This window comes from Sander lucioperca, chromosome 14, assembly GCF_008315115.2.
Source record: "Sander lucioperca isolate FBNREF2018 chromosome 14, SLUC_FBN_1.2, whole genome shotgun sequence".
NCBI lineage: Eukaryota > Metazoa > Chordata > Actinopteri > Perciformes > Percidae > Sander > Sander lucioperca.
In genome coordinates, this window is record NC_050186.1 from 33,053,702 (window position 1) to 33,073,591 (window position 19,890).

The following is a 19,890-nucleotide window of genomic DNA, read 5'->3' on the forward strand; positions in this document are numbered from 1 at the left end:
CACAGCTGGTAGTAAATAGTACAGATCGTGTCCCCAAAACCAAGACAAATTTAGGAAACCAGCTACTTCTACGGCTACCTTAATGCCGTTAATACTGCGGTTACTGCTACTCTTGCTTATAATTAGTATGTAAGTAAAGTTTATTTGTATAGCACCTTTCACAGATAAAAATCACAAAGTGCTTCACAAAATGTAGTACAAAACAATTTAAATACAAATAGAAAACATAACAAAAAACCATAAAAAACCCCTTGACTAACTTAAAGCCTGCTTGAATAGCAGAGTCTTCAATTGCTTTTTAAAAGATTCGACAGAATTCATACAACGTAGAGAGGGAGGCAAGTCATTCACAGCCTAGGAGCCACTGCTTGGAATGATTGGTCCCCTCTAGTTTTAAAATGAGTGCGAGGAACCACTAATAGGCTCTAACCTAATGACCTCAGACTCCGGGTGGGAGTGTGAAGCTGAATCAAGTCAGAGATGTAGGGAGGAACTTGACCGTGCAGGGCTCTAAAAGTAAGGACCAGGATTTTAAATTGAATTCTATACTGGACTGGTAACCAGCTAAGTGCTGCTAAAACAGGCGTGATGTGTGCTCTTTTGTTAATGTGAGTTAAAATCCTTGCAGTGGAGTTCTGAACAGCCTGGAGACGGTAAAGCTCCTTCTTACTCAAACAGGTAAAAAGACTGTTACAGTAATCTAAGCGAGAGGAAAATGAAAGCATTAATGATCATCTCCAACTCACCCATTGACACTAGTGTTCTTAATTTGGAAATATTCCTCAGTTGGAAGAACCAGTTTCTAGCTAATTGCTTAGAGTGGAGCTCCAAGGACAAAGCTGAATCAAAAACAATACCTAAGCTCCTGAGACTCGGCTGGACAAACGAGCATCAGTCACCAATATGCTGCTTTATCTTAGTTCAATGCCTGCTGCTATTACCACTGTTACGGCTGCTACTATCACAAAAATGCTACAGTTCAGCTCAGTTTATTTTATCAAAGGGGACAGTGCAAATTAATGAAACACATGATTTCCCATGGGTTAAAAAAGCCAGAATTAGCGAAAAGGCTATTTTTCGTCTGTAGTCCCCTGCCCCTGATGTTAAAAAAGCCTTTTTAAAATTCAAAGAAACAAAAAAGTTATACAGCTATAGTGCTAAAGGTGATGCTACTGTGTGTGTGTGTGTGTGTGTGTGTGTGTGTGTGTGTGTGTGTGTGTGTGCGTGCGTGCGTGCGTGCTGCTGTTAGGGCTGCACATACGGATAATGTTGTTGAATATCCCGAAAACAATATATAACTCGCGATAAATAAACCGATATTAAAGTGTACTCAGTTCTGCATTTCAGCTGCTTTCAATATTCTTCTACAATACAGTAAATGAATAATTTTAAAACAAATTAAAGGAGATTGTTTCCAACTTTGTTTTATTGAACAAATTGGAAATTATATTAAACATAAAAGGCACCACTTCAACCACTACTGATATTTCCTTTCAACTGACACAAATACATCTGTTTTGTGTCCATCGTGATATGTCACAGCCTTTCGCAATGTGTATATGGCGCCGGTTGATATTGTGATGACGATAAAAAAAACAATATATTGTGCAGCCCTAGTTGCTAGTTGTTCTCTTTTTTTTTTTTATACACAGTATGTGTTGTTGAAACTTTTTTAATACAGCATAGACGCCTGAGCGGGCTCGACTGATCAACATTGCGGTCCTGTATCCTCTAGCAGAGTGGAGACGTGAACATTGTGTCAAAGAGCATATTTTTCTCATCTCCACCCCAAAATGACAGTGTTAATCTGAGCTTTTTAAATTTCTGTAGCTCAGCAGGGGCGCAGGGCTGCATCATATTCACAATTCACTGCTCCAGCTTTTGATTCCGTATGTGTGTAGACCATTAGTGCTACAACTGCTACTAAATCTGCCGAAGCCAGGGGCAATTCCAGGACTTTTTAAGTGGGGTGGCACAGGGGGGGGGGGGACCAAAATCAGTCGGGGCATTTGATGAGAATACAGCATAGAAAATCTGCTTAAAAATATAGGAAATATTTGGATAGAATAGAACACCATGAAGTAATTCTGCTAAATAATTAAATTATAAATTAATATAAATTATTCACCAACCCTTTAGCACCGCCCCTGGCTAAAAGAGGGGCACTCACACTGCTACACACTGCTAATGCTACTGCTGTAACAGCCAATACTGCTACTTCTATTGCTACTGGTTACCTGACATAAATATGGTGAGTAGGGGAGAGTCGCCTTAAATTAAACACGTGACTCATGACTCATCACATTGGCATGTGGCCAGTAGGCCTACACAGAGCTAAACATTTCTGAGAAATATCAACAGGATTGATCCACTCTGCAGGGATCCATTTTCCCTGTGCTTGCTTTTCAACAGATAGGGAGAGGGCTGATTCTAAGCTTTAATTCTGTTTAATGTAATGTAATGCTGAAAATGGCGTTTTTATACCTCGGCCTTGTATGTGTGTTTTTTGTCAATACTCCTTGCAATATAAACCTGATTAGGGTTGTATAGTGTTTAACAACTTCCATCAATCACACTAGATAACTATGTAGGGCTAATCAATGTACTTGCCAACTTGACGGACACAAATTAGGCAACTGGTACATCCGGTATGTTTTAATAATCATTATATATATATATATATATATATATATATATATATATATATATAGATATATTAGGGCTGTCAAGCGATTAAAAAAATGAATCTAATTAATTACAGACTCTGTGATTAATTAATCGAAATTAATCGCATACATAATTAACGGTGCCTGACTGATACTTTTTAAGAAAGTAAAAAAAGAAAAGAAAACAAAGGGTACTAAACAACAGTTGGTGACATTAAAGAACGGCTTGTTTATTGCTGAGGCCATATGGTCAAAATTAAATGATTTAATAATAATGTATAACGATAACAATAACTTATTTCACTAGTAAATTGCTGTTGAACGACAAAAACAACCACCAAGGACATTTACAATAACTTCAAATGCACCATGAAGATGTAGTTTACCAGTTTCATTGAACGCACCGTCTGTGTTGTTTTTCCGACGGCAGCTCGGCAGCTGCAGATTGTTACATCCCGCTGTTGAGTCACAGTCCTCTACAGTAAAACACAGTCAAACTTTACACCGTTCAGCGTTAGCTGTCAGCATTGTAACCGTGTTTAATCCAGCTACTAGCTAGTGGTAAGCTAACGTTAGCTGCTGTCGAGTATAGTGTTAACTAGCTAGCGGTAGGCTAACGTTAGCTGCTGTCGAGTATAGTGTTAACTAGCCAGCGGTAGGCTAACCTTAACTGCTGTCGAGTATAGTGTTAACTAGCGTCACATGCAGCGGTGTTTGTGTTGCCTGTATCGTCTTCAGAGCATCAGAGAGAAGAGCAGACATATCAGTGGCACCAGATTTCGGTAGCCAGGGTTGGCAGGAAGAAGATTTTTACAAGTAAATGTTCCAGTTAATGATCCAGGCAGCACATTCTCGTCTCCCTCCTTCATTTTACAGTCCAATGGTGGCTAGAACGGCTCCGGGTCAAACCTCAATATGGAATGAATTAATCTGCGTTAATCTGCGTTATTTTTTTTAACGCGTTATTTTTTCTCAGATTAATTAATCGAAATTTACGATTTACGATTTTATTATATATATATATACATAAATTCGGCTGTAGCGTTCTCTGCGGCATTGCACCAGTATTACGGTATGTGAAAAATTCATATCATATGGGAAATTAATATCCCTATACCGGTATACTGCCCAGCACTACTACAATGAGTCAAAAACACAAAGGTGAATTGCTAATAAAATTCTTATTTGAGTATTTGTTAAGTTCTGTACTTTCTGGGCCATAGACTAGTTATTCCTAAGAAAGGATATTTAGATTTAATTTATTGCATTGATTAAATTCAAATTGATGTGCAGATTAATGTAGATGATTATTACTCAATTATATATCATTGATATGTAGAATTAAATGAATTTGTATTAGTACTATTTACACATTAGGGAGTTTATCTTTTTCAAATCAACTCAATATTTTTGTTTAGATATAATTAATTCTGTACTGTTTTCTATTCGAATATACTCATATTAAATGGATAACTTTTAAGGGTCTCATTTAATTCATATTTACTCAATACCAAACCATGTGAAATTTAATTAATAATATTGCTTGTAATCTGTTGCCTCATTTTTATTGAGTAGATATGGTGTATCTTTTCTTACACTGTACACTGCTGTCACTTTTAATGAAAGTACTATAGCCACATCGCCATCACACTCACAGCAGTCACACTTACAGTTACACTCAGGTTACTGACACTGACATACCCATTATGTACACTGATATGTAACATGTTATTATATCTGCTACATATACTGTATATGTAGCCATCACCAGTGTGCTGTAAACACGGCTGTGATTATTAGCCATGTATTCCCATTACAGTGATTATCAGTGTGTGTGATTATACCTGTCAGAGATCGAGTGACAGCGCTCTCATACAGTGGGACTCCCTCGCCGGCATTATTGAAAGCCTTCAGGGAAATCACATAGTGTGAGCTCGGCTCTGAGAGAGAGACAGAGAGAGAGAGAGAGAGAGAGACGAGTGAGAGACGAGAGAGAGACATAGAGAGCATTAAGTAAATACAACATAGTAATTAGGGGTTTTCAAACTTATTACGCAAAGATACGCTGCTGATTTTTATTCAAGGTCAGAGGTCTGAAACAATTGGCAATAACAAAATAATATTAAATCAGCTCACTTAGAATTTTCAAAGCAACATACATTCAAGTTGAGTACTCGGTTTTCCTGGTTAACTTTAAATCAATACTGCTACCTGAAATTTGGTACCGGTTCCCACATTTTTCGGTACCTACTTTTGTTCTTAAAATGTATTTAAAAATAGAAAACGTTACACTAAGATATTGTATTCATACTTGAGCTATGGGCTGGGTCTGGATAGACTTGCCGTTCGGTCCGGATGCGTACCTTGGTCCGGACTTTGAGAAGGCCTGTAGTACATTATCATTTTAAGATGCAACTTTTGAAATAACTTGCTTTCTTATCATTTCATTTCTTATAGGTGTCCTTGGCTCACCCAGTAGAGTGCAGCCACATGAAGGCTGAGTCCTTTGCAGCTGCCCGGGTTCAAATCCAACCTGCTCCCCCCACTTTCCTGTCTATCCACTGTCACTATCACATAAAGGGAAAATCCCCCCCCTCCACAAAAACACACCAGCGTAGAACTAAATCCTAGTAAATAACTGTGGTTGAGGTTTAAGAATTCATTTGGAAAACTTAATCCGGGTTTAAAGGACGTGACTTTCGCTCAATGGTGTTTTAAGCCCCCAACGTCGATTCAAGGCACCTAACCCTAACCTTAACCCTAACCCTAACCATTGCCTAATCCTAGTGCCTTCCAGGCAGCGCTGCCTGAAAGACGATGTTGACTTAAAACACCAAACACCATGACTTTCTTGGCTCAGTTCTGACCCGTCAACATGAAGACGGCAGATGTACCTGAAGACATGATGAAAGCAGACGTCTGAACTGATTGTCATGCCGCCTATCGCAACGTACACGATGCTGTACGTTTCGCTCTTTGTAGCGCCAAACCCTTGCATCAGTTAAACAAACATGCCGGCTCCGCTCCCCCCTCGCCGCATGAATTAATGATCACCATGAATTATAAATGCCGTGTACATATGCGCCCTCGCTCCCATGTGTGTATGCAACACGACAGTTGGATTTCATTTTTTCATTACCACTCCATCATGAGACTTGAGATGGGGAAATTTTCAATCCACGTATAAGAAATTGTACTCGATTTGTTATTGTCTTCTTTGGTATGCAGATTGCTCGTTGTGGTCGCTGGGGAGGATGTTTTCTCTTATTCGTCCTTTTCACAATTAGATTTCCACCTCAAGCAGCTTTCCTTATTAAATTTCTTTGAATTATTGATGGTAATTAAATGGGGGATTTGATCATCATAATGAATTACTGGGACAGGGAGGCGCTGAGTCAATACGGGCACTTTGTCGGCAGGAGCAGCGGGATTCTCGGGGGATGGAAACAAGAAATATTGCATGTTGATAAGTACAGTACATTTGCAATGATGGATTCTTTTTCCTCACCGAGGTTTTCGATGGAGTAGTATCTCTGCTTGCTGTCCACTCGCACCGTCTCGGCATAGGGACTTCCCACTCCGTAGCCGATGATGTAACCCCGGACCAGGATGTTTGGGCTGAGGGGCGGAGTCCAGGACATGATGATGCTGTTGGGCAGCGGCCTGACGTGCAGCGAGCTGGGCTGGTCGGGCACCTGACTCTCTGCAAAAAACACAGACAGGGAAAACGTCCCAACAAACAGCTGAGAATTTCCACATCACTTGCTCAGGCTGTTACTGGTGTTTTTATACTGATCTTGCTATTGTTTTTCTTAGTTTTCACCTTGTGAAGTGCCTTTGACTACCTTTTAAAGCGCTATATAAAATAAATGTATTATCATTATTATTATTAAAGAAGAAGACAACAGGAGGTGGATGGTACTCATAATGCGTTCCATTTAGGGCTGTGCGTTTGACTGATATTGCGATGGCGGTGTGATTCACGATATTGGAAGGAATCATCATTTTTGTACCGTTATTCTCATTTTCAATGAAAAAGATTAAAATTTAAAAGATTAAAAATATTTTTTTCTTTAGCCTGTAGGATAGGATTTGTAGGTCGGGATTCCTCCGCAGCACCACAATACTTCATTCAGAATGGTTTGACACATATTTTGCATTTAACAAATATTGCACCCCCTCTGCAACTTTGGATATTGCACTAATCCATGTTGCGATTTCGATTAATTGTGCAGCACTAGTTCCATTTACCTCGGAACTCAGAAGACGCTGAATGCCTTTCATTTACAAGTCGGATTTTTCATTGTTTTCATTAGCTCTAGCCAGGTTAGCCATTGTTAGCAATACCGGTTGATAAAAACGCATTATGCTGTTTTTTGTGCATACAAACAGCGTAACAACATGTCCACAGATAGAAGTTGAACAGGACTGTGTGAACGACCGATTTAGTGAGACACAAATAACACAGAAGTGCTAATAACTGTATGTTACTAAGCTTTCACTACTGCATGGGGCAGCCAAGTTGGATTTTGAACTCGGGGTACTGCGAGGTTGTCCGAGTTAGGGTTAGCTCGGAAAGGGGGGGGGTTCTGACTTTGACCTCGGAAAATCAGGCTTCCATACAAATGGAAACCACTAACAGACCAAGTCCATTGTAGTAAGTAGGGACAGACCGATTATCGGGCCGATCTAAACGCCGTGCACTGAGATCATTACACTAGGGCCCTTAAGGACACGGAGGATTAAAACAAACATGGACTCTTCAGAAGAGGTCATTGTCTTCACTTGAGTTTCTGCGCGGGAATGTCGCCGGACGCCACAATCTTCTGAACATTGTCATACTGAGAAATCCAGAGAGAGTTGTGTGGAGCTGATAGTCTTAATTAGCTTTGTTGCAACTCATTTGGTAATGGCTTGAAAGTAACGGACGTTCATTAATATCAAAAAGTTACGCACTACAGCTTTAAAGTTGCAGTCACATAATGGTCCATAAAATATATTAGTTTGTTTGGTTGAAACTTTTAATTTGTTAGCACCTAATACACTGTTCTACCACACAGTTGACATTGTTTGTCATGTTGCTATTTAGCTTAATTTAGTGATGTTACGTTCTGTGCCGAGGCTTCGAAGAGTGTATCGAGAAATCCCGGAAGTTGTCCGTGAGGCTGTCCTAAAACTGTAAAGTGGCATGGGTTTTACCAGGCAGAGAGCCGTGGATGTGATCGTGTAGATCATGGATGTAATAAAGCCGTGTGGATTGGAACCCCCTTCCTAAACCAGTCACGTGGTACGGACGGGCAGCGAGGCTTCGGATGTCATCAACGATGTCATTTGTCTAAAACGATACACACCTCGATATACGCTTACCCGGGCAACTTCCGAGATTTCTGGCACGCTTCGAAGCCTCGGCACAGAACGTTATGTCACTAGGAGGGACTTGGCCTCTGTATTTCTGTAGTCCTCCGCCACGACAGCTCTAAAGCTCACCCTGTTAGCTCACCCTTATGCACTGTATCAAGCCCTAATAAGCCCTGACACTTTCTGTTATTTCCCAGCGTCTGATTGGATCAGATTAGCGTGCTCTCTGTCCTCAGGGGGAGACGCTTCATATCACTTTCTTGAGTGATAATCCATAGAAATGAGATTTGAGTCTCCCTCAGCCCCGGCGTGGAAACACAGTTAGCATGGATGTGTTTGTTCTGTTTTTTTTTTGTTTTTTTTTTATCTCAGCTGCTTCCTGTTGACCAGGACATCCTCAACATATCTACTTTTCCTGCTAGAAAATGACTAGGTGTTTGGGCACTTTTTAAAGTGCCCATATTATGAAAAAATCACTTTTTCTGGGATTTGGGATGTTATTTTGTGTCTTGCATACAAACTTGAAAAAAAAAAACCATCCATGCTGTTTTGAGTGAGATACGGTTTCTGAATGTGTCCTGCCTTCAGTCTCTGGGTGAGCTGGTCAAAATCTGCACGGCTTTCTACGTCACTAGCCGAAACATTCTCAATGGCAAAACACTGCTACAACACACACAAGTTCACCATAATCTACAAAAGCGCCCTCGTTTTGAAGACGTCTCCCGGCTAATCCTGCCTTGTACAGGCCGAAGTTGGAGAAACAGCTAGCTAGCAATTGTGAGCCTTACCTAGCTACTGCACGTACAAATCCCAACAAAGATGGTACAGAAGTTGAGCGGTCTCACTCTGTAGCTAAAAATAAAGACCTGAACACAGGGTGAAAAGAGGAGCTGCAGCAATGTGCAGTACAACAAAAATATGGTGTTTTTGGATAATTAAACCATATTCTGGTACAACCTCAAAATACAATTATGAACCTGAAAATGAGCATAATATGGCCACTTTAAAAATCTTCAAATAAAAACTTGGAAGACATTTTTTCTAACTTACTTCCACTTAGAATCTTTCCTCGCAAACAGTTTTTTTTTATTTAATGTTGGGTTATACTTTAACCCCGTCTATTTAGCATTTATAATCAGTATACAAAGATGGAATGGACTGATTAATGATTTATGTTGTCACAACTGTGTTTACTGTGTTGTCATTCATTGTCTATTAATACAACACCCCCCTTATGGGTGCTGACAGGAGAAGTAGTTATTCAAATGTTCAAATACATTAATAAACACTTACTTTACTTACTATATATCTGGTAGGGACAACATGTATCCCCCCACCCCCAAAGTGATCAATGCTGTAGTCAGTGCGATAGAAGGATAAAATCTGAGCAGAAGTTGTTGGTTGTATTCAGCTGCTACAGAGCTCCGGGACGCCGGCTCCCAGCGACAGTTGTTTAGCCGCCAACAGGTGACTGTGAGCCGGGTACAGGCACCGCCAGATGACGGTCCTTTCATGGCCATGGTAGTGGAGTTCAGCAAGAAAAAGTGAGCGTTACATGGTGATGACAGTTAAGTTTAGGCAGCGAAACGAAAAAGATCGTGGTTAAAATGAAGTGACAGCGCTGTGTTTTATGTTGACACCACGTCAATCCATTAAGAGATTACTTTCCATTGGATATTGAAGTTCTGTGTTATTACCATCTGAAACCGGTCAGAACTACATGGTACTTTGTTGAATCGACGAGTAATACTTGAGGTTTTACCTCGTACTTCAGCTGTAGTTTGTCTATAATTACCAACTTATTACCAGTGGTAGTTAATATGTATAATAACCTAATAATGTAATATTATTACCATGTAATTACCAGGTAAATACTTGCTTATTAGGGGACTGTAAAAGGAAGGGTTACCGTTAAGTTTAGCCAGAAAAAGTGAGCATCATGCGGCGATGAGAGTTAAGTTTAGGTTAGTCTATATCCACAACGTTTCACTTCTGGGATTGCTCCGTTGCCGATGGAAATTCTGCCGGATTTCACTCTTGTAGGCTGGATGTCCGTTACCTTGGGCTTCCTTTGTGTTGGCGTTCTAAACTCCGGTGGATTTCTGAGGACTATGCTCAGGAACTGCTCCTCAGATCTCTGCAGGGTAAATCCAGACAGCTAGCTAGACTATCTGTCCAATCTGAGTTTTCTGTTGCACAACTAAAACAAACTTTTGAACGTACACGTTCCACCAAAACAAGTTCCTTCCCGAGGCTATTTTGCAGAGGCACCGTGGCTCAGAGTGGGGCTTAGCACTGCCATAGACGATTGTGATTGGCCACATTTTTCTCCCATCCCGGAATGCTATGTGGACTAGCCAGACCTTCCTTTGCAGCGCTGTGGTGGAAGGTCTGGCAAAGCGAGATTAAGTTTAGGCACCAAAACGACTAGTAACGAACAAGTGTTTCCTGGGTGAAAGTATTTTGTTTTTCGGCGCGAAGTGAACGCCGCTCTCCGGCTTGAAAGCGTTGTGTTTTATGTTGACACCATGTTATGCTCATTTTAAGATTATTTTCCGTTGGATATTGAAGTTCATAAATCACTGTTTTGGCATGGATGGCAGAGTGGCTCTATATCCATGGTGGTATTGGAAGGGGGATTTAATTCTTGCATGTTTTGTTTTACATGATCAAAAAACTGTCTATCTCTGTGATCTTGAAAACCATGTATTACATTTGTACATACTGCTTAGAAATAACAAATAAGGGAGTTTAAGTAAAGTGTTTCAATTTCTTTGACAATATCTTGTGTAATATGTTTCTTTTTTTGTCTCTCCTCTGCGGCCCTCTCTCTTACTTCCCTTTCCTCTCTTTTCCTCTTCCTTCCACCTCCCCCTCCTCCCTTCCTCCTCCCCTGGGGGGAATTTTCCCTCCATCCATCCGTCTCCTTGACTGGTTAAATATGTATGTGTGTGTCGGGAGAGTGGAGGTATTTACATGCTGTTGTACAAATAACTGCTGTCACACACACACACGCACATGCACAGACACAGACACAGACACACACACACTCTCTCTCTCTCTCTCTCTCTGTTCTTACCATCCAGGTCGTTCTCCGGTGTCTCAGCGGTGTACCAGTCACTGGCCGGACCGGTTCCATTGGCTGTCATGGCTGATACTTGGAAACTGTACTGACTGCCCTTCTCTAGACCTGGAGAGAGAGAGAGAGAGAGAGAGAGAGAGAGAGGGAGAAAAAAGTGAGGTTGAGACAGAGATGCACTTCCTCCTACAATGCAAAGCATTTAATGAAACAAGTAACATTTATTCTAACAAATTTAACTGTAATCCTAGATTTCAAAGAGGTAAATTACCTTTTTTTAAAATTATAAATCCTCCCGGGAGAACAAGACAGGACATGCCCAATATGTACAAACATGCCACAACCTTAGGGACAGTAAATGACACACACACACACACACACACACACACACACACACACATTGCTTTTAAGGAAATAATGGGAATAACAGGCGAACCAGCATTCAAAGTGACGTATTTTCTCTTTATAAATAAATGCTGCGCCGGGGATCCAACTCATGCTTATGTGAAGAGTGCATCATGTGGATTTGGAAAAGTAAAAAATATGAATATTTAAAGAAGACCTCTACTTCAGACTTGACTTGGGGCTTCTTGGTCTTGACTTGGGATTTGACATGAGATGTGTTGTCTTTAAACCTGACTTTGACCTGACTTTAAATTTGTGGTCTTAAATTGGTACTTGACTTGAAACGTGTTGTCTCGACTTTAGACTTGACTTGAAACTTGTTGTCTTGACCTGGGGGTTGTTGGTCTTGACTTAGGACTTTTGTCTTGACTTGGAACTTGTTGTCTTGAACTGTCTTGCAACGTGTCGTCTTAAATTGGGACCTGACTTGAAATGTGTTGTCCTGACTTAGGACTTAACTTGGAACTTGCTTGTCTAGACATTTAAACTTGTCTTGGTACTCGACTTGGTCCTTGTTGGTCATGACTTGGGACTTGCTTGTTACTTGTTAAACAAGGACTACATTTAGATGCACATGTTATTCCGTTTTTTGCCCTTATTCCGAAAAAGACGATATTCCGACTAAGCTGTTTCCATGGCTAATGAAAGTATATATTCCACTAATATTCCCGTTTACATGTAGCTATGCAAAACACGATTTTTTCAAAGTTTACCAGCGGTGGCGGACTTGTTGGATCGTGCTAACTCAGCGTCCCTTTAATTCCTTCAACCAGCTTCATGAAAAAGTCGGCGTAGCGATGTGTGCGCATATCCAAAAACCTGTTGATATCCAAGTCTTTGATAATGTTTAAAAGTAGCTGTGTTTCTCCTTCTTATCGGGTCTGCAGCCTTGTAAACTGTTGGCTGGTTGGTTTGTGTACACAAACCATAGCAACACACAGAGCTGAGCGTAAGCCGTAAACAGGCAAGAGGCTGTAAACTGTGGTAAAATCCAAGATTGAGACCAAAGAATCCAAAGAATGCCTCTAAAACCCGAACAATACCGGAATATCACGTCTTAATCAGAAAATGCTTTATTCGGAAAAAGACCTGATTCAGAATATCCAACAGGATATGGTCAATTTCGGAATAATAGTGGAAAATAAGTGTGCATGTTAATGTACTCAATGACTTTGTCCTACCTCCTTACTTTGGGGTAAAATACTTCAGGAACCCGCGGAAACTAATTCACAAATTCACTGCTCTATTCAGGATGCTTCTTTACTAGCACATTTCTACGATTTTTCTTAAAATTAGGTTTAGGTTTAATTAAATTATGTTAGGGTTAGGGTTACATTCCATATGTGTAATTGGCTACCAAATTGGGAGAAAGGGGGATACAATCTGATACAAATTTATGAAAAAGGAACTGTGGGAACATAGGGCCTAATCTTGAAAAAAAGTCTTAGGTATGTGGAAACATAGGGCTGTGGGAACAACTGGTCTCAACTGGTTATTACTATTCACTACTGTAGTCTACTGTATAGTGTATATTAAAGTGATAATACATGTTAAATGTGCTATCTTTAAATCTCCCCAGTAACATTGCAATTTTTCATGTTATTTATTGAATTGCAGGTCTTAGACAGTAAAAAGGATTGAAAATTGGTGATAGCCAGGCAGTGGGCGGATCAGGCTCAACACACACAAACACCTGCCACTGGGGATTGGATTCCTGTACGGACAGATGTTTCAAGATAACCATCAGTGGAAAATAATGGAAAGGAAGATCAGTTTCATTCAAATCCTGCAAACCGCAAATTGAAATAATAGCTGGTGGCAGTGTGAATACAGACATGCACGCACACACTCTCACACACACACACACACACACACACACACACACACACACACACACACACACACACACACACACACATACAAATGTCCAGATTTAAACTTATGCAAATGCAGATTTTCTATCACATAAGAAAAAACACTACAGATACATGCAACAAAAAAGACACAAGCGGAGTCCAATGTGTAATCCACCCACACAGAAATGTTTCCACACACACACACACACACACACACACACACACACACACACACTAAATAAGCCTGGTTAATAGGCAGATTTTTATATTCTAGGTCCAAACAGTCAGACTGATAGTAAAGACAAAGAGTCCAGATTCACTCCATTCATTTGGAAGGGAAAATGAGCATTTGTTTTGGTAATATTCTATACATGTTTTATGGTCAACAAATCCCACCTGTGAACAGGTACCAGAAGTTGTTGGGTTCGATGGCCTCTTGGTCTCCACGTCGACCGGTCTTCCTGTATTTGATTTTGTAGGCGGAGATGATGCCATTCTGGGCGCTGCGCGGGGGCGGCTGCCATGACACCTTGATGCTCTGAAAGACAATAAAGACGGAGAAAACAATAAGTAAACTAATCAAGCTGCAAAACATCCTCTGGCTGAGGGCATGGGCGGATTCTGAGACAATGGGCACATGGGCAGAAGTAAAAGCCCTCCCCCCCCAACATGGTAGAAAGACCCCCAACTGAAAGAGACATAAAACAGAAATGCTTTGTTGGTAGTCAATGTCGTTTTGCATCTCTTTGTAGTTATTTTGTATCCCTTTGTGCTCATTTTGCATCTCGTGGTAGTTACTTTGTGCTAATTTTGTATCACTTTGTAGTTGCTTTGTGTCTCTTTGTGCTCATTTTGCATCTCTCTGTAGTTACTTTGTGTCTCTTTGTGCTCATTTTGCATCTCTTTGTAGTTACTTTGTGTCTCTTTGTGCTCATTTTGCATGTCTTTGTAGTTACTTTGGGTCTCTTTGTGCTCATTTTGCATGTCTTTGTAGTTACTTTGGGTCTCTTTGTGCTCATTTTGCATCTCTTTGTAGTTACTTTGCGTCTCTTTGTGGTCATTTAACATCTCTTTGCAGTGGCTTTGTGTCACTTTTGTTGTCAGTTTGCGTCTATTTGGAACTGTTTTGAGACTGTTTGTAGTTGCTTTATATTTATATTTGTAGGTATATTTTGAGTGGTGTGGAAACATCTGGATAGCTTTTGGAAATATTGTTTGGGTTTCTTAGATTTGGTTTTGTAATGCGCTGTGGCTATCTGCTAGAGATGCTGGGTTCTGGATTCTGAAGTCAGTTCTGCTCCCCAACATGTAGTTTGGTAAACACATTACAGACATGTTGAGGGACAGATACGGTGAATTTCATTCGGATTACCCATATCAGGACTATATTTGAAATGTGAAATTAAAAAGACAAAACAAGAACAGATCTATTTCTCTGTGTTTATACCCCCCCCCCTCCATCAACTGTGATGTGCGTCGGAGTAAGAAAGCAAACTAAAAGAAACTTCAAAGCATTATCTTTGCAAAGATGCTATGGCAATGCAATGGGGGATTTCAAATGATGATAAATAGTTTAATATTTCTACCACCTGTTACCACGATGTATCACAACAATATGGTGATGCACGTTTGTCTTTCTATTTTTGTTCCGATGAGTCTGATGCTGAGCTGGTATCTGTGTTTTTCTGTTTTTATGAAATCATTCTAGTAAAAGCCTGTGGTAGTTTGAATTTCAATGCATGTTTCTATGAGTGTGCATCTGTGTATATATATCACATAAATCTACATTTGAATATGTATCTGTGTGTGTTTGTTTGTGTGTGTTGCATGAATTTTAATTGCTTTATTTGCATGCTAACCATCCACCTCTGACACACACACACACACACACACACACAGCAGATGTTTGCTCAGCCCCCAGTGTGCTCTGTTCTGTGAGGCAGCTGCCATCAACCATTCTGCTGATATACAGTACTCAATACGACCCTGTACGTGTGCGTGTTTATGGTTATTTGTGTGTGTGTGTGTGTGTGTGTGTGTGTGTGTGTGTGTGTTAGGTAGCCTGAACATAAATGAAGATTAATGAATTAGAAAAGTCCCTCTCTCTCTCTCTTTCTCTCTCTCTCTCTCTGGTGTATCCCCCTCTCTCTACCTCTTTCTCTTTTTTGTCTCAACCTTAAGTCTTTCAGAGCTTTTCCTGCTAGCTGTGTATATACTGGACTACTCCTCCTAAGACTACTCCTGCAACTACCAAATACAAATGAATAGGATACTTTGCTGATTTAAATCCAGCTCTGTGTCATGGCAGTGTGGGCAGTGTATTTAGATGAACGGTGTTTGGGGCCAGTGCATGGAGGTCTCCTGCGGAGCGCAGCAGCGTATCATGTCATCCGGCGAACTTCGGTGACTCGTTTCACGTCACAGATCTCTGTAGACCTCCGCCGCTCCGCTGGGAGCTCCGGGCACCGGTGTTATGGCGGGAAGCCAAACACTGTTCATCTAAACACACTGCACACACAGAGCTGGATTTAAATCTGCAGAAATGTAGACAATGTAAAATAATCTTAGTCTAATCTAATCTCTATTGTATGTTTAGAGTTTTGCTCCAAATGACCACAGTCGGAATTACAGGTGATGCGATGCCCACTGTCCCAAAATAACTTTTTACCATAGCTGTGTTCCATGCACATTTTGAAGTATCTCATTAGAAAACCTCTATGCAGTACTATGGAGCAATGTTTTTAAAAGCGGATCCCTGTTTTGTTAGTATATCACATGCATGCAAACTAAGATGCCCATGCACGCGAGCCATGTATGTATAATAAGACCTGGATACAGCGTTTGACGCGAGCCATGTTTCCTTCGTATGGGCTCAGTGGCACACAAAAAAGTTTAACTTCAGCAAATAACAATACGGGGATGATCGGCGATGCTTCTGCACTGTGTGGCCCATAGAGCAGGCGAACTGGAGACCTCCGCCGGCCAAGCCGGCTACTTCCGTTTAAGCTCTCCGGCTAACTTGGATGGGAATCATACGAATTTAATCGTGCAGCTCTTTTAGACTTTCCCAAATGTTATGTTATATGTTCTGATAGTGAAACAAGTCATTTCGCTCGGGTTGAGAACAGGGTCCGAAATTAACTAAATAAAATGTAATGTTTGTACCAAAATTGTGATTTTTTCAGTCTTCATTTTTGTGAAGCTGCGGCTACTTTCTTCTGTTCCTCTGCTGTTTGCACATTGGTGCTTCGTGGGGGCGGGCCGACACACGCACAAACATACACTGACGCATACACACACACATACACACACACACTGGAACGCCAGCCACCACATCACTTCTGCTCAATGATAGCTAGCATTTAACTCAGGCTAATTAATTAGCCAATATGTGGCGATTCTTGGCAGGAGTCAGCCAGCCTTCCAAAAGAAAGCACGATGAAAGGATAAACCAGCAGGACTTGCAACCCCAACCAGAAGGTTTTGTGTCATACCTATGTTACAAAAAATATGCTTGCCCAGTGGATTTTTTCATTAACCTGCCAACTTGGCTGGTGGGTTTAAAAAGTAATTTCGGACACTGGTTGTGACGCTCAAAAAAATGTATCCACTGATTTACAGACGTCTCTTTCTCTATGTAAGTCTATGGGGAAAAAGTCTCTCCTGGGCCCCATGGCATCACGTGACAGACACAGAAGTTGCAGTTCCACTGTTTGCTTCCACCTTTGCTGGCTGCTATGTGAAATTGGCTTCAAAGCCCGGCGCACTTCCTGAGGGCTTGATGTGGGCATGCACACAGGTGACTCGATAGCATTCCCAACAAAGGCTTCACAATATTCCGCTGATTGAAGCGGCAGTAATGCACCAAGAAACGTAGCAAAGTGCCAAGCAGTGTTGTAGTTGAGACCACCTAAACCGAGACCAAGTCATCACCAAGACAAGAGTGTATCGAGACCAAGAGAAGACAGAGACTTTGAGGGTTTCAGACCGAGTCAAGACAAAGACCAAGGCAGGGTGAGACCGAGTCAAGACCAAGACCAGATTTGTGTTAGAGCTTCTTCTCCTGTCCCCACATTCTCTTTCTTGGGAGTGTGTGTAGAGGGGGCAGGGAGAGGGGGGTTTACATAACACATTTCAAAATAGATATGAGTCAAGTTATTGGTTGCATTTGTAAGTTTTAACACATAGGCCTAAATCACACAATGTACAGGCAATTTAGCGAAATCCCTGCGACAAGACCGAGTAAAAATGCGGCCGATTCCGAGACAAGACCTTCAAAAATTTGGTCTTAAGACCCCTCTTGACACCAAGGCCGATCTCGAGTACTACAAAACTGGTGCCAAGAAAATAAAAGACTAAAACAGCTAGCAAGCAAACATGGATGGTTTCAAATACATTAGAAAATGTGTCTGACATTGGCTTTGCAAATGTTTTATGGGGATGGAAATGCATTTGACTCAAACTCAAATGCAAACACAAATTAAATTTATGCAGGTTAACTTTAAAACAGCCACGCTGAATCATCTGTACTACAACGAAGGTTATTTACAGTGCTCTTCCAGCCAATCAGAAACCAGTACCTCAGTTGTTGTGGTACAAAATTCCCTAACAATTTAAGTGGATTGTCATTATATACAAAACACGCACAGCACAGTGTTTCGCACGCACGCACGCACGCACGCACACACGCACGCACACACGCACGCACACGCACACACACACACACACACACACACACACACACACACACACACACACAGAGCAATGGTGTGTGTATCTCTTCATCAGCTGTGCTGTAAGTCATCATGCCAACGAGCAGTTTAAATATTCAGCCAGTGTTACTGTGACAACGGCCACAGAGGAATTCATTAACATTTAGCTGCACCTGTTCCCTCTGCTGCTCCTCATCCTGCTAATTGATTACAGCAGAACTGATTACCGAGCAGGAGGACGGAGGGAGGGAAGGAGGGAGAGGAGAAGATAGGAAAGGCCGAAGGATGGAGGGAGAGAAAAAGGAAGCGGCAAATTGAATAAATGTGTGTGTCGGCCAAATTCCTTTATATACTCTGTCTCTCTCGCTATCTCTCCGCCCCGGCGTCACAATGCGCCTCATTAACTAATTAGCCACTTTGACAGGACACAGTTGGATGTGAGGTCTCCATGGAAACGATACAGAAATTAAATTGGTGTTGGAACAACTCCCACAGAGACACAGAGAGGCAAACCACCCATGAAGGGAGGACGACACCTCCACCACACACACACACACACACACACACACACACACACACACACACACACACAGTCGTTACTAGGACTGGGCATCGAGAACCGGTTCCAACTTGGAACCGTTTCAAAAAGTACGATTCCAACGGAAAGTTTTATGACCACCTTACACCAAACGATTGCGATGACGGGAACGCCCCGACTCTAGCAAGACTCTCAGGATTTGATATTGGAAATGAGCCTGCGACAGTGGAATCGTTTGAAAAGCCGTTTGGTGTAATGTCGGCATATGTCGGCATAAGCCGTTTGAGATGTTCTTTCTTTCCTCGTGTAAATTAGAGGTGAAGTGGCCTCAGGCTGTACTGTAACACTGAACCATTTCTCTGGGTTTTTTCTTTTTTTTTTTTCTGTCTGAGTGAAGTAGAAAAATGTCGGGAGCAGAAATTCCTCCTGAAGCTGCTTTGTATTCAGATGTAGTTCGCATTGTAAAGCAGCAGGGCAAGTGAAGCCGTGGCCTCGCTCACTGCCTTCAAACAGGCCGGGGGGCCGTCCGTCTGGTTAAATCTTCCCCCAGACGACACGGGGAAAATGCAGAAAGCTGATGGAGATAACACGGATAATAATGGTTCTGATGATAACCACCAGTGGTAATTACAAGAAGCAGAGTCATCTGAGGGAAACTTAATGGAGATAATGAACAAAGAAGACAAAACTGCTAATGTAACGTAATTGATAATAATTAAAGGGATACTTCACCGATTTAGCATTGAGCTTTGTATCAGCAGAAACACGGTAGTATTTTCGAATGACCATGCTTCCCTCCCTCATGTCCCCCTGAGAGGAGAGATCTCTGTATTGTGGGTCTGGAAAAAAGCCTCTGATGATGCAAAAATCGTCGTTTTCCGTCATCGGAGGCATTTTTGCCCAGAGGCAATAGACTACAGCCAGTAGTAGGAGCCAGTAGTAGGAGCTACTTCCGCATGTTTTCAACCCGCCCATAGGGGGTTGGACTGTCATCTTTACACAAAGTTTTCCAAAGCAAAACGAGCGTCAGCCATCTTGAATCGTTGCTAAACAGGCATGTAAACAGGCTCTGTCTTTTCCATACTGTCTATGGTCTTTATAGCAGAAAACTTTTACAACATTATGTGCATTCAAACTGCCGCACATGTGTACCACCGGGATACATTGGTACAGATCGGAGAATATGAAGGAAACTTTATTTCAGACTGAATACTCAACACACTACGCGAGCTTCGCCTGCAACAGACACCAGCAGCTGAGCCTGCGGTCCCGCTCT

General features: G+C 41.4%; 1 protein-coding gene across 1 annotated transcript in view; it reads right to left on the bottom strand.

The window, feature by feature from the left end:
- The window catches only part of dcc (DCC netrin 1 receptor), a 217,608-nt gene that overhangs the window by 82,590 nt on the left and 115,128 nt on the right, over window positions 1-19,890 (bottom strand). The window contains exons 12-15 of the mRNA XM_031287325.2: window positions 13,761-13,902; window positions 11,104-11,214; window positions 6,175-6,369; window positions 4,511-4,606 (exon numbers count right to left, since the gene is read on the bottom strand). Coding sequence (XP_031143185.2) covers window positions 4,511-4,606; window positions 6,175-6,369; window positions 11,104-11,214; window positions 13,761-13,902 — 544 coding nt within the window. The remainder of the gene's footprint in view (window positions 1-4,510; window positions 4,607-6,174; window positions 6,370-11,103; window positions 11,215-13,760; window positions 13,903-19,890) is intronic.